The sequence below is a fragment of the Salvia miltiorrhiza genome, chromosome 6, assembly GCF_028751815.1.
Source record: "Salvia miltiorrhiza cultivar Shanhuang (shh) chromosome 6, IMPLAD_Smil_shh, whole genome shotgun sequence".
Taxonomy (NCBI): domain Eukaryota; kingdom Viridiplantae; phylum Streptophyta; class Magnoliopsida; order Lamiales; family Lamiaceae; genus Salvia; species Salvia miltiorrhiza.
Window position 1 is genome coordinate 41,724,044 of NC_080392.1, and position 13,432 is coordinate 41,737,475.

A 13,432-nucleotide genomic window follows, 5' to 3' on the forward strand; every position below is an offset into this window, starting at 1 on the left:
ACTTTGTTGTGTTATGGCACAACAAATTATAACTATACTCCCCCCACGGAAATTGGTTAAATGCATCAAGATCATCCACTAACGCCCAAACCCAATTTGCAATTGATTTATCGGTCTCGTAACCTACCAGCATTCCATATAGGACTATAATGTAGGCAATCTTCAGGTGTAAACTTCCATCCTCATCATCAATAGTAAAATTATTAAAAAGATCAACGATAAAAGACACTTTAACATGCGTCTGACCACCACTAAATTTACTGAACACTTCCACTTCATCCAAATCATGATTACGTGACATATCAAAATTAAAATCACCAAATTTAAGACCAGTCACCAAAGCATAATCTCTCCTAGAAAAATGCACCCGGGTATTATTCAATAAAAAATATAGACCATCCTCGTTCGACTTAATTTGACGAGACACTAAATGATGCACGGCCATTGCACATTTTGGACCAGGATTCCAATCCAAGAAATGTCCAAAACAACCATTTAAAAATCTATCTAATAGTTCTTGACCACCTTTTTCTATTAAAATTCTCTTAACCATTTCTAAATACTTGATTTTGTAATAAGTGCCCACGTCGGACGTTACATTGATAGTGCTTGGTCTCCTCAGAGTAAGAGGCCCCTGTTACAAAGCAAATAATATTTAAATATCAAGTTTTATGACAAAAAAAAAATTAACAACAACAATTCGCAATTAACATTGTATGCGCAATTTCTTCATTGCGCATACAATTGAAATTGTGCAAAATTCAATTGCGCATACATTTGAATTTTGCACAATTTCATTTGTATGCGCAAAATTCAATTTCAATTATGCGCATTTCAACTATGCGCATTTCGTGAATTATGCGCATTCATTTTAATTTGTGCGCATTCAATTTCAAAATTCAACTATGCGCATTTTTGGTGAATTATGCGCATTAAATTTCAAAATTCAACTATGCGCATAATTCAATTTACAACTATGCGCAACTATGCGCACAATTTCTTCATGATCTCGATTTACAACTATGCGCACAATTCAATTTACAACTATATGGAGTATTTTACAAAAATGGAGTATTCAATTTACAACTATGCGCACTATATGGAGTATTCAATTTACAACTATATGCGCACAATTCAATTTACAAAAATGCGCATCAAATAATGCGCATCCAACAAATAATGCGCATCCAACAAAATTCACCAACAAATAATGCGCATCCAACAAATAATTTACCAACAAATAATGCGCATCCAACAAAATTTAACTATGCGCATTTGGTGAATTACTAGAACTCACACAACACACAAATCAACTCAAAAAAAATTAGAGAAATTATCCAACTATGCGCCGGTGCATAAATTAGATTCACGCAAAGTACAACAAAATAGAGAAATTACTACTAAAACCTCACCTCCGCCGGTGCTTCCATCTTTTCCGGCGATGCAGAGAACGAGAGCTTTGATTTTGTACTCAAAAAACCCCAACTATGCGGATGAAATGGGTAGAGATATTAACTATGCGGATGAAATGGGTAGAGATATTGGGGGCACTTCAAATTCAAGACATAATAATGACAAATTTATCTACCCATAACTGTTCCCCATAAATTCGGTCAAATGGAGTGAATATTGTGTCAGCACACATGTTAAAAGTAGACATAGATATTGGGGCAGTGTACGGTTAATTAATAAAATATTAACATGGGCATTGAGTAAATTGTTTGAATAAAGTGGGTATAGGGTAAATGTGTTACTACAAACTTGGGTACTTTTATATATTACCACTTGAATATTTGTGTCCTCCTCTTTCTTCAGTGCGGGAACATCAACCTTGAACACATGGGCCTCTGTCGTCTCTTTCCAGTTGATGCGGGCGTCGGCCATCGGCTCACCGCGGTAGTCTCACGGGCGGTGGAGGGGAGGTTGGAGAGAAGAAATCCCTCGAAGGGATCCCATATATCGAGGCAGAATGGATTGCAGATGTTGTTGCGGCAACTGCCGAAGAAGCTCAGAATCACTAGACATTTTTCGCTTTCTATTTTGGTTGTTAATGAATCTTCAGCCAAGACGAGGAAGGAAGAGCTGGGTGGGTGGAGGTTGAAGGGGGAAATGCAGTACAGGCGACGGCGAGAGTAATCGGACGGCAGGGGACACGGGTCAGCGAAGTTACAGGATGAAGAAGAGAAAGAGAGAGAGATTTACAGAAGAGAGAGAAAGAAAGAGAGATTTACAGAATAGAGAGATTTAGAGAAGAGAGAGAGTTCACGTCTCTGTAGTGGATAGGAGAGGAGAGAGAGTATTTAAAATCTATTTTTTAAATAAAATATTATTAATACTAAACTATAGGATTTATGTAAATTAATGGTAATGTATATATATGTACATACGAGTATATCTATAATAATTATTCTCTTATATTTCTAATGATTTATACTTACATCAGATTTAGCATATATTTTAATTATTAATTAATCCTATTTATTATGAAATTTTATTTTACGTATATAATATATACCTTGAATAACTAGTTTGTTTTTTAAGCAATTCATGAAAATTTAAATTTATGTAGTTATTTAGAAATTTCATCAATGCAATAAAATTTGAATGAAATGGTATGAATGAGTTCGAAGTTAATGGTACTCAATTAATTTAGACTGTATATCTTAAGTTGCAATTAAATTATTTCAAACAGATTACAAGAAAACAAAAATTATTGATAAAAAAAATAATAAAAATATATTCCCACAAAGCAGGAAAAATGCAATAATAACTTATTTATATTTCAAGCGTAGATAGATATGCATGTAATAGAAAAATCAAGTGTACGTAACATTAACATTGAGGATTTTCTCAATTTAAATTGGAAATTTCGTGTAAATAGAAATAGGGGAATTTCACCGATTCGACTTGAAATATAATTTCATCGAACTAGTATTTACACCTATATATATATATATATATATATATATATATATATATATATAATTGATATCAACTCATTATAATATTTATAAATATAATGAAAAAATAATTGTAACTGAATATATGGATACTAAAAATAAATTGAGGTAAATTGAGAATACCGCTGAGTAAATTGAAATACTGTCGGGTAAATTGATGATACCGTCGGGTAAATTGAGAATACCGCCGGGTAATTGAGAATACCTATGGCTAAATTGAGAATACCTATGGCTAAATTGAATTCTCAAATCCTCAATTGGATTTTCACTAATCTAACTTGAATTCTCAAGTTCCCGATTGGATTTTTACTAATCTAACTTGAATTCTCAAATCCCCGATTGAATTTTCACTAATCTAAATTGAATTCTCAAATCCCCGATTGGATTTTCACTAATCTAACTTGAATTCTCAACTCCCCAATTCGATTTTCACTAATCTAACTTGAATTCTCAAATTCTCAATTGGATTTTCATTAATCTAACTTGAATTCTCAAATCCCCAATTGGATTTTCACTAATCTAACATAAATTCTCAAGTTCTCGATTGGATTTTCATTAAACTAACTTGAATTCTCAAATCCCCGATTTAACTTTCACTAATCTAACTTGAATTCTCAAATTCCCAATTGCATTTTCACTAATCTAACTACAATTCTCAATTCCCCAATTAAATTTTCATTAGTCTAACTTGAATTCTCGATTCCCCAATTGGATTTTCATTAATCAAACTTGAATTCTCACGTTCTCGATTGGATTTTCACTAATCTAACTTGAATTCTCAAATCCCCAATTGGATTTTCACTAATCTAACTTGAATTCTCAAGTTCTCGATTGGATTTTCACTAATCTAACTTGAATTCTCAAATTCCTAATTGGATTTTCACTAATCTAACTACAATTCTCAATTCCCCAATTGAATTTTCATTAGTCTAACTTGAATTCTCAACTCTCCAATTGGATTTTCATTAATCAAACTTGAATTCTCAAGTTCTCGATTGGATTTTCACTAATCGAACTTGAATTCTTAAATCCTCAATTGGATTTTCACTAATATAACTTGAATTCTCAACTACCCAATTGGATTTTCACTAATCTAACTTGAATTCTCAAGTCCCCAATTGGATTTTCATTAATCAAACTTGAATTCTCAAATCCCCAATTGGATTTTCACTAATTTAACTTGAATTCTCAAATCCTCAATTGGATTTTCACTAATCTAACTTGAATTCTCAATTCCCCAATTCGGTTTTCACTAATCTAACTTGAATTCTCAAATCCCCAATTGCATTTTCACTAATCTAACTTGAATTCTCAAATCCCCAATTGGATTTTCACTAATCTAACCGGAATTCTCAATTCCCCAATTGGATTTTCACTAATCTAACTTGAATTCTCAAGTTCTTGATTGGATTTTTACTAATCTAACTTGAATTCTCAATTCCCCAATTGGATGTTCATTAATCTAACCTGAATTCTCAAATCCCCAATTGATTTTCACTAATCTAAGTTGAATTCTCAAGTTCTTGATTGGATTTTTACTAATCTAACTTGAATTCTCAAATCCCAATTGGATTTTCACTAATTTAACTTGAATTCTCAAATCCTCAATTGCATTTTAACTAATCTAACTTGAATTCTCAAATCCTCAATTGGATTTTCACTAATCTGACTTGAATTCTCAAGTTCTTGATTGGATTTTTACTATTCTAACTTGAATTCTCAAATCCCCAATTGGATTTTCACTAATTTAACTTGAATTTTCAAATTCCCAATTGCATTTTCACTAATCTAACTTGAATTCTCGAATCCCCAATTGAATTTTCACTAATCTAACTTGAATTCTCAAGTTCTTGATTGGATTTTTACTAATCAACTTGAATTCTCAAATCCACAATTGGATTTTCACTAATCTAACTTGAATTCTCAATTCCCCAATTGGATTTTCATTAATCTAACCTGAATTCTCAAATCCCCAATTGGATTTCACTAATCTAACTTGAATTCTCAAGTTCTTGATTGGATTTTTACTAATCTAACTTGAATTCTCAATTCCCTAATTGGATTTTCACTAATCTAACTTGAATTCTCAATTCACCAATTGGATTTTCATTAATCTAACTTGAATTCTCAAATCCCTAATTGGATTTTCACTAATCTAACTCGAATTCTCAGTTCCCCAATTGGATTTTCAATAAGCTAACTTGAATTCTCAAATCCCCAACTGGATTTTCCCTAATCTAACTAGAATTCTCAATTCCCCAATTGGATTTTCACTAATCTAACTTGAATTCACAAATTCTCAGTTCGGTTTTCACTAATCTAACTAGAATTCTCAATTCCCCAATTGGATTTTCATTCATCTAACTTGAATTCTCAAATCCCCAATTAGATTTTCACTAATCTAACTGGAATTCTCAATTCCCCAATTGGATTTTCATTGATCTAACTTGAATTCTCAAATTCATGTATGATTTCATGAAAATAAATTGGGGATTCTCAAATTCAAATATGATTTGATGAAATATTGATTAGGGGATTCTCAAATTCTTTATTAATTTATGGAAATGAATTGGAGATTCTCAAATTCAATGATGATTTGATGAAATTGATTGGGGATTCTCAAATTCAAGTATGATTTTATGAATTTGATTAGGGGATTCTCAAATTCATGTATGATTTCATGAAAATGAATTGGGGATTCTCAAATTCAAGTATGATTTCATGGAAATAAATTGGGGATTCTCAAATTCAATGATGATTTGATGAAATTGATTAGGTGATTCTCAAATTCAAGTATGATTTCAAGGAAATGAATTGGGGATTCTCAAATTCAATGATGATTTGATGAAATTGATAAGGGGATTCTCAAATTGAATGATGATTTGATGAAATTGACCTAGGGATTCTCAAATTCAAGTATGATTTCATGAAAATGAATTGGGGATTCTCAAATTCAATGATGATTTGATGAAATTGATCAGGGGATTCTCAAATTAAAGTATGATTTGATGAAATTGATTAGGGGATTCTCAAATTCATTGATGATTTCATGGATATGAATTGGAGATTCTCAAATTAAAGTATGATTTGGTTGCATTTATTGCGTTTTTTTTTTTGTTATTTACGGGAGTAGTGATGTGATTTAATTAGCATTTGTAAGTAGTAACCTCATTTGTAAGTCCAATTTGATATCAAAGTGGAAGATTGCGAATACCGTCGGGTAAATTGAAAATACCGTCGGATTAATTGAGAATACCGCCGGAAAAATTATAGAATACCGCCGGCCAGCATTCTGAACTATTCCGACGGTATAGTCAAACACCATGACGGTATTCTCATTTTTTCGACGGTATTATCACACATATTTAAGTCTCATAACTTTTATGTGACGTTTCTATTAATTATTAGGGTATTTTGACAAAATACTCGTATGCTAAATAATTATACCTTGAGGAAATTTTAGAATACCACCGTGAAAATTGAGAATATCGTCGTGGTGTGTAATTATACCGTCGGAATAGCGGCTGGCGGTATTCTATATTTTTCTCGGCGGTATTCTCAATTTGTCCGACGGTATTATCAAATATTACGACGGTATTATAAAATAAACCAATGAGATACTGGTAAACCTTAAGAATATGTATCAACGCATTACAGTAAACACAATTAGAATGTAGAATTACACCACACACGCATTCATCTTGCACTAAGTAAGGACAACTGGGCCGTGTATGCAATCTCGCTCCATACAAACTACATGAGTTTGATTAGTGAAAAATCGATTGGGGATTCTCAAATTCGTGTATCATTATTGGCAAATCGATTGAGAATTCTGAAATTTGAGTATGATTAGTGGCAAATCGATTGGGGATTCTCAAATTTCGAGTTTGATTAGTCTAACTTCTAATATTGAATTTTAATATTGAATCAAAATACATTTCACAAACTTTTGGGAAAAAAATATCCTATTATACTAACTAGTACGATATCTCGTGCGATGCACGACGAGTATTGAAATTAAACGACATCAATTACTCAATAAAATCTTGAATTTGAAAACATAAATTTTCAACTTTATATAAAATGTAATGATAATTATAGATATTAAATAATTAAAGTATAATTCTCATATTATAATTCTAAATTATAAACTTAGAATTGACATGAATTAGTTAAATTAGTTAATGGTTCACTAATAGTGATGGTCATTCTTATGTTAAAGTACGATTCCCATATTATAATTCTAAGTTATAAACTTAGAATTGAGATGACTTAGCTCAATTAGTTAATGTTTCACTAATGGTGATGATCATCCTTAATTTAAAATATGATTCTCAACTTATAACTCTAAGTTATAAACTTAGAATTGAGATAAATTAATTCAATTAGTTAATATATGATTTACTAATAGTAAGGGGCATTTTTATACTATAGTAGGATTCTCATATTATATTAATCTTTATATATAAAAAAAACAAAGTAAATGTCATTTAATTCAATTGCAAAGATATAATTGGAAATTGAGTAAAAAAATTATAAAACAACTTAACAAACTGACGACTACTACTTCCTACAAAACCATGCCTTTTTCCTTTTTTTAAGGTACAACTCATTGTTTTCATTTAATTGAAAATTTTGTTTTAAATGTAGTCAATTGTTCTTATATATATATATATATATATATATATATATATATATATATATCAAAATGTACTAAGTTGTAAATTCCTTCTCACTTCTCAACACATTTGAGCTTCTCAATTGAACTTTACCATATATATATATATATATATATATATATATATATATATATATATATAACAAAATTAATTATTATATATCTCTAAATAAACTCAAAAAAAATTAATTTTTTATTTTCTTATTTTTCTTTATTTATTTATTTATGATACTTTGATTATTATATTATCCATTTAAAATTAATTTAATTTATAAAATATATGAATAAAACAAAATAACATTACTACAAAAAGACATCAAATTACAAATTATAGTCTATTTGTGCATGTCACATGTTGTGCATATTTTTATCAGATTAAATCAATAAGTATAAAATATTCGTATATATTACTCGAGTCTAAAATTGCATAAATAATTTACATAAAAAAAATTCTAAAAATATGTTATCAGATCTTATTATTTTCTTAATTTTTATTTTTATTTTCAATATTTATTTCATCATCAAATAAATGAAAATTAAATTCAAGATTCAATAATCCAAATTTTATTGAATCAAAAGTTATAAGAGATAAAGAAAATCTTACATGTTTTAATTAATTTGTTCAAAATTAGTGTTGCTTTCTAAATATGACAACTATTTTTTTTATTAATGTATCTATTTTTTTATTTTTTTTAATCTCTGATAGGTATTAAATTAAGTTTGAATGTCTTTACGTGTTTATTAATATGTCAAAATTATGTGTTGAAATACGATAATGAAATCAAATTATGTGGGGATTCAGAAACTAGAGATAGATTACATGAAATCAAAGTGGGGACTATAAAATTGAATTTAAATAAAATCGAATTGAGGACTATGAAATTAGAGTTACATTACCTGAAATCGAATTGGGGACTATGAAATTTGAGTTAGATTACATGTAATCGAAATGTGGACTATGAAATTTGAGTTAGATTACATTAATTCGAATTGAGGATTATGAAATTTGAGTTATATTACACAAAATCGAACTGAGAAACATGAAATTTGAGTTATATTACACGAAATCGAATTGGAGATTAAGAAATTAGAGTTAGATTGCACGAATTCAAATTGGGGATTGTGAAATTGGAGTTAGATTACATGAATTCGAATCGGAGATTATGAAATTGGAGTTAGATTACATGAAGTCGGATTGAGGACTATGAAATTGGAGTAAGATTAGATGAAGTTAGAGTTAGAATACATAAAATCAAATTGAGGATTACGAAATTGTAAAACTCAACTAATTATAAATGATTTAATATGTGTATCAAATTAAAAGTCACAATAAGAGTTTTAATTCATTTATTTTATTTAAATATTTAATTTAAAATGTAAATATTTATTTATTCAAATATTTAATTTTTTTAAAAAAAACATCTCTCCACTCTCATCTTTTTTTTTTGAATGAACCTATTCTACAATTCTTTTTTATTAGAAATATAAGAGAATGATTATTAAAGATATACTCGTATGTATATATATACATTACCACTATATATATTAATTTACATAGATATAGTTTAGTATTAATGGAGACCTGCATTCAAAATTCCATAAATATAGCTTAGTGGACACATAGGAACAATTTACTCATGCACTAGTTCCAAGTCAAAACTCAAAATCATTCTCAGCAAATGATTCTATGAACCGACGGTATTATAAAACCAAATAACGGTCTGGTTATCGAAAAGTTGAATTCCCATGGGTTTAAATGGTGCGACACGTGTTATAATCGCAACGGCGATGTGTAGTGCGTTGGGTGTAGGTTAGACTCTTCCAATTTTCACAATGTTTCAACTTCATTTGATTTTTTTATTGAATAAATTTGCTTTAATCAAGTCAACTTTGAACGATTTAGTTTAATTTTTAAATACGTGTTTGTTGTTTTTTGTTTTTTGTTTTGTTCCTTCACACTCCCTACGATCCAATTTTTTAGTAGTATTTAACTTTTCTTTTTTGACAATCTCACATTTTAGTATATATTCATGAAAGTTTAAGAAGAAACGTAATTTATACTGAACAAAATGCATCGAATTAAAATATACTAGTATCACACTATTTTTTAAATATGAAAAAAAAAAAAAAATCCAAACACCCCACCAAGGATGTTTTCCAAACCTCCTCAAAAAAAAAGGGGGATGTTTTCAAAGAAAGTTGTGAGATCTATTTCGAATTGTCGGCTATATTTATTTACTATATAAGTCTGGAATAATCAAAAGTTTGTATTTCAAGAGAATTAGTATAAAATAATTTATAGTAGTAATTTTCTACTTTTTCTCCTCTTGGGAAAAAATAAAGGTTATTAAAATTTGAGAGCACTTCCAGCAGATCACCTAAATGCATCACTAACTCTAAATTTAGGCTAAAACAATTGAAAATGAGATAAAAAATGCATCCAGCAGATCCCCTAAATTGGATGGGGCCCACAAAAAATTTTACACCCACCTAAATTCAATCTTAAATTTACACCCACCCTAAATTTATTTTAAGCTTATAATTAGTAGGGCCCACACATAATTATTATTTTTATGTAGAAAATAGGAGATCTGGTGTATTCATTTATAAAATCGAGATCCTAAAATTAAATAGTGAAGCTTTAGGGAGGAATATAGGAGCATAATTTTGGGATTTCGCTCGTATTATTCTGCTTAAGCTACAGGTATTCTTAATTAATTTTGAAATATTTAGTATTAACAAGAAACAAATACAGATGAAATAAAAGAGATCGAGGTTGGTTTAAGCCTGAAAGCTCAGCCTCACAAGTTATACCAGATACCGGACTCTCTCCCTCTCTCTCTCTCTCACACACACACACGTCGGATCGATAGGTAAGCCGTAATCGATCGCCTCTGTTTTCTTTTCACTGCTTCTTGGATCATAAATTGATGTGTGGTAGTTTTTGTTTCTTTGATTGTTCCATATTTTTTTCATGCTGAAGATTCGAGTTACTTGTTTATGAGTTTCTAACAGTGTTTATAGTTGTCGATTCGATTAGTTCAATCATGGAGATCTGCTATTTCAGCTGGTTAGGTCTTCAGTTAACCGAGAATGTAATTTTAGTGATGATTTTATGGCGGATATTTACCTTTCGAATTATTTCATTGAAAAGGAAATTGGGATTTATGACTCTGTTGATAGGCTGTTGTGAACCTTAGAGTAGTTCTTTATTTCATTTGAAGATTGAGGATTGCAGATTGGATCTTGTGGGTTTGAGATGAATGGCTAAAAAAAATCCCATAAGAATTGATGCAAATTTGGATATTGTGATTCTTCCAATTTTCACTTGGCTGACCTAGGTTAAGTTTAAACCTTTGAAGAATCGGGGGTGTTTGGCTACTTTAGAATTGTGATTCTTCTAATTGTTCACTTTAGAGATTGGCTTACATTCAATGATTTCCATTAAACAGTCTTAACACAATATTCAGATCTGGGATAGAGGAGACGTTTTATGAGTTATGAAATCAATGAAAGTGCTGATAGATAAATTCCACCAGATTTTCAAAATCCAGCTACAACTGAGTATATTATTTAGTAGGATATTACTTCTGAAAACCTCAAGATAACCCAACTACAAGAATAGCTCCCAGTTTACAATGTCTTTTGAAATCTAAGTCTTCAATCTCGTATAAAGAGTGTACTGAGCCATATATCTCTTAGGAGCGTAGAAATGGGATGCAGTTAAATAGTTGTCCTGTGTTTGAAATATGATTGAGAAGAAGTGATAAATTAGCTTCATTTCTGTGTTACAGGGCTCCTCTGAGTAGTTCGTCAATTGGAGGTTAACGATGAGTCGTTCAGAAACTATTATCTTCGTTTAAAGAGACTAGATCCTCTAAGTTTCTGTTCCGGGAGGCTAAATGTACCCCAATTATACTTTGAGAAGCTAATTGCAACCTGTTGCCCTCTTTTTGTCCTTTAGTACTTACTTTGTTTTCACTAATAAGTTGATATCTGGAAGGAGAATGCTGAACAACTTGATGATAGTGCGTGTTGCCATAGAAATATTTATAGATTTGATTTAAAATTTCTGTAAAAAGATATGCTTTTTTAAAGAGGCTGATACTTTGTTTGCTAAATTGGGCTTTTCGCTTTCCCTGCCTTTTATGCAGTGTTATTGGGTGGAGTCTATACCAGAGATGTAAAATGCTTGTTTTGTAGTGGTCCTAGCTAGCTCCAACATGTGGAATTTTGCATCCAACTGTCTGGCTGGAACTAGAGGGCTCAAGAATGATGTGCTGAAGCCAACACAAAATTCAATGGATTGCTCTGATGACGATGTTTCTTCCCATACTAGTAGAGAAGAAGGTTTGGAATGTCCGATATGCTGGGAATCTTTCAACCTTGTTGAAAACATACCATATGTTTTGTGGTGTGGACACACACTATGCAAAAACTGCATCCTAGGACTACAACTGGCTGTTGTGAAATTTCCCACTCTTCCTCTTCAGCTCCCACTCTTCATATCCTGCCCCTGGTGCAACCTCTTATCACTTCGTCTAGTTTATAGGGGGAACCTGAAATTTCCTCGTAAGAACTTCTTTCTTCTGTGGATGCTTGAGAGCATGAACGGTGATAGAGGGAAACCTCATTCCACCAACTGTGGGGATCATCAGGGGGTCTGTCCATCTAGCACGAGATTGATGGGGAATACCGAGAGAAGCGCCAATTATTTCCATCTTTCCGAACAATCAGGTTCAAGTCATGATGTAAGTCAGTTCAATAGTTATCATCCCTTGGAAAGGCTGCATTTGTCCCTCAGGAAGTCCCTTGTTTTCTTCGTTCATCTGACAGCCAAATTTCCCCTGGTCATCTTTTTTCTTCTCATCATATTGTATGTAATACCAGCCAGTGCTGCCATCTTGGCACTGTACATAGTCATCACAGTCGTCTTCGCCCTTCCATCCTTCCTCATTCTGTACTTTGCTTATCCGAGCTTGGATTGGCTCGTGAGAGAGATTGTCACTTGAGAAATCCTCTCCTCGTTTTCCTTTTGCTCTATGGAATCCATCTCTCTTTGAATCTTTCACAATGCCAAGTCAATAATACTGTTTCAGGTTCTGGAAGGTTCAACAACCTCCCAGATTGCTGAGTTAGTGTTTATCTCTGTAGCAGCTCCATGAGTAGCTGTGCAGTTCTTCTTACAGGTACCCTTTTGTTTAAAGGTCATTCGAGCTTTTCTTGGGAATAGGGTCTGGGTTAGTTCAGCGCCAGAGGTGCTCGAACAACGGCTCGAGGCATTTTCTAGAAGTGTCATCTGTGTATATATTTGTGGATGGTGGTTTTAGCCATGAATGATGGCTGATTTTGACAATGGACTCTCTCTCTCTTTATTTATGGTTTTCTCAACTTATTACCTCTATTTGGGACTCTACATGTACTCAATTATTTATTGTGTACATAAGTTAGGACAATTCTCTCAGTTTAGAGCTAGTGCTTTGCTATTTCTTTTCTTAAAGTTTAGATGGAGCTTCATTGCAAGCATGATTCTAGTACGGTTTGTAAATGAGTCAAGTGGAACAATTTGATGTTTGTAGCATGATTCAAGCATAATTTACTTATTTAGCTATTTTTCTGAGCCTAGCCTGTTACATTTAATGTTAACTTTGTTAAGATAGAATGAAATGTATATTTAATAAAACAAAAACAAAAAAAACCTAAATTGAGCTCAAATTCAGACCAAATCCTTGAATTTCCCTTTGTTACCGTGGTGTTAGATTTTTTTATGCTCGTCGTGAGGCTAATAGAACTG

At 31.4% G+C, this 13,432-nt stretch overlaps 1 protein-coding gene across 4 annotated transcripts; it reads left to right on the forward strand.

Moving 5' to 3' along the window:
- Positions 1–10,350: 10,350 nt before the first annotated feature.
- Positions 10,351–13,258, forward strand: LOC130989648 (uncharacterized). Of its 4 annotated transcripts, none has more exons than XM_057913685.1 (3): positions 10,365–10,511; positions 11,433–11,666; positions 11,793–13,258. In XM_057913685.1, exon 3 carries the CDS (start codon positions 11,862–11,864, stop codon positions 12,648–12,650), a length of 789 nt encoding a protein of 262 aa, XP_057769668.1. In that variant the 5' UTR covers positions 10,365–10,511; positions 11,433–11,666; positions 11,793–11,861; the 3' UTR covers positions 12,651–13,258. The 4 variants fall into 4 exon arrangements, with proteins under 4 accessions (XP_057769666.1, XP_057769669.1, XP_057769668.1 ...); XM_057913684.1 differs by having other exon boundaries at positions 11,433–11,542; XM_057913683.1 differs by lacking the exon at positions 11,433–11,666 and having other exon boundaries at positions 10,351–10,511.
- Positions 13,259–13,432: the final 174 nt, after the last annotated feature.

Bases quoted from the DNA above. Each gene is read 5' to 3' on its own strand.
- LOC130989648 (XM_057913683.1), top strand. From the start codon at position 11,862: ATGTGGAATTTTGCATCCAACTGTCTGGCTGGAACTAGAGGGCTCAAG.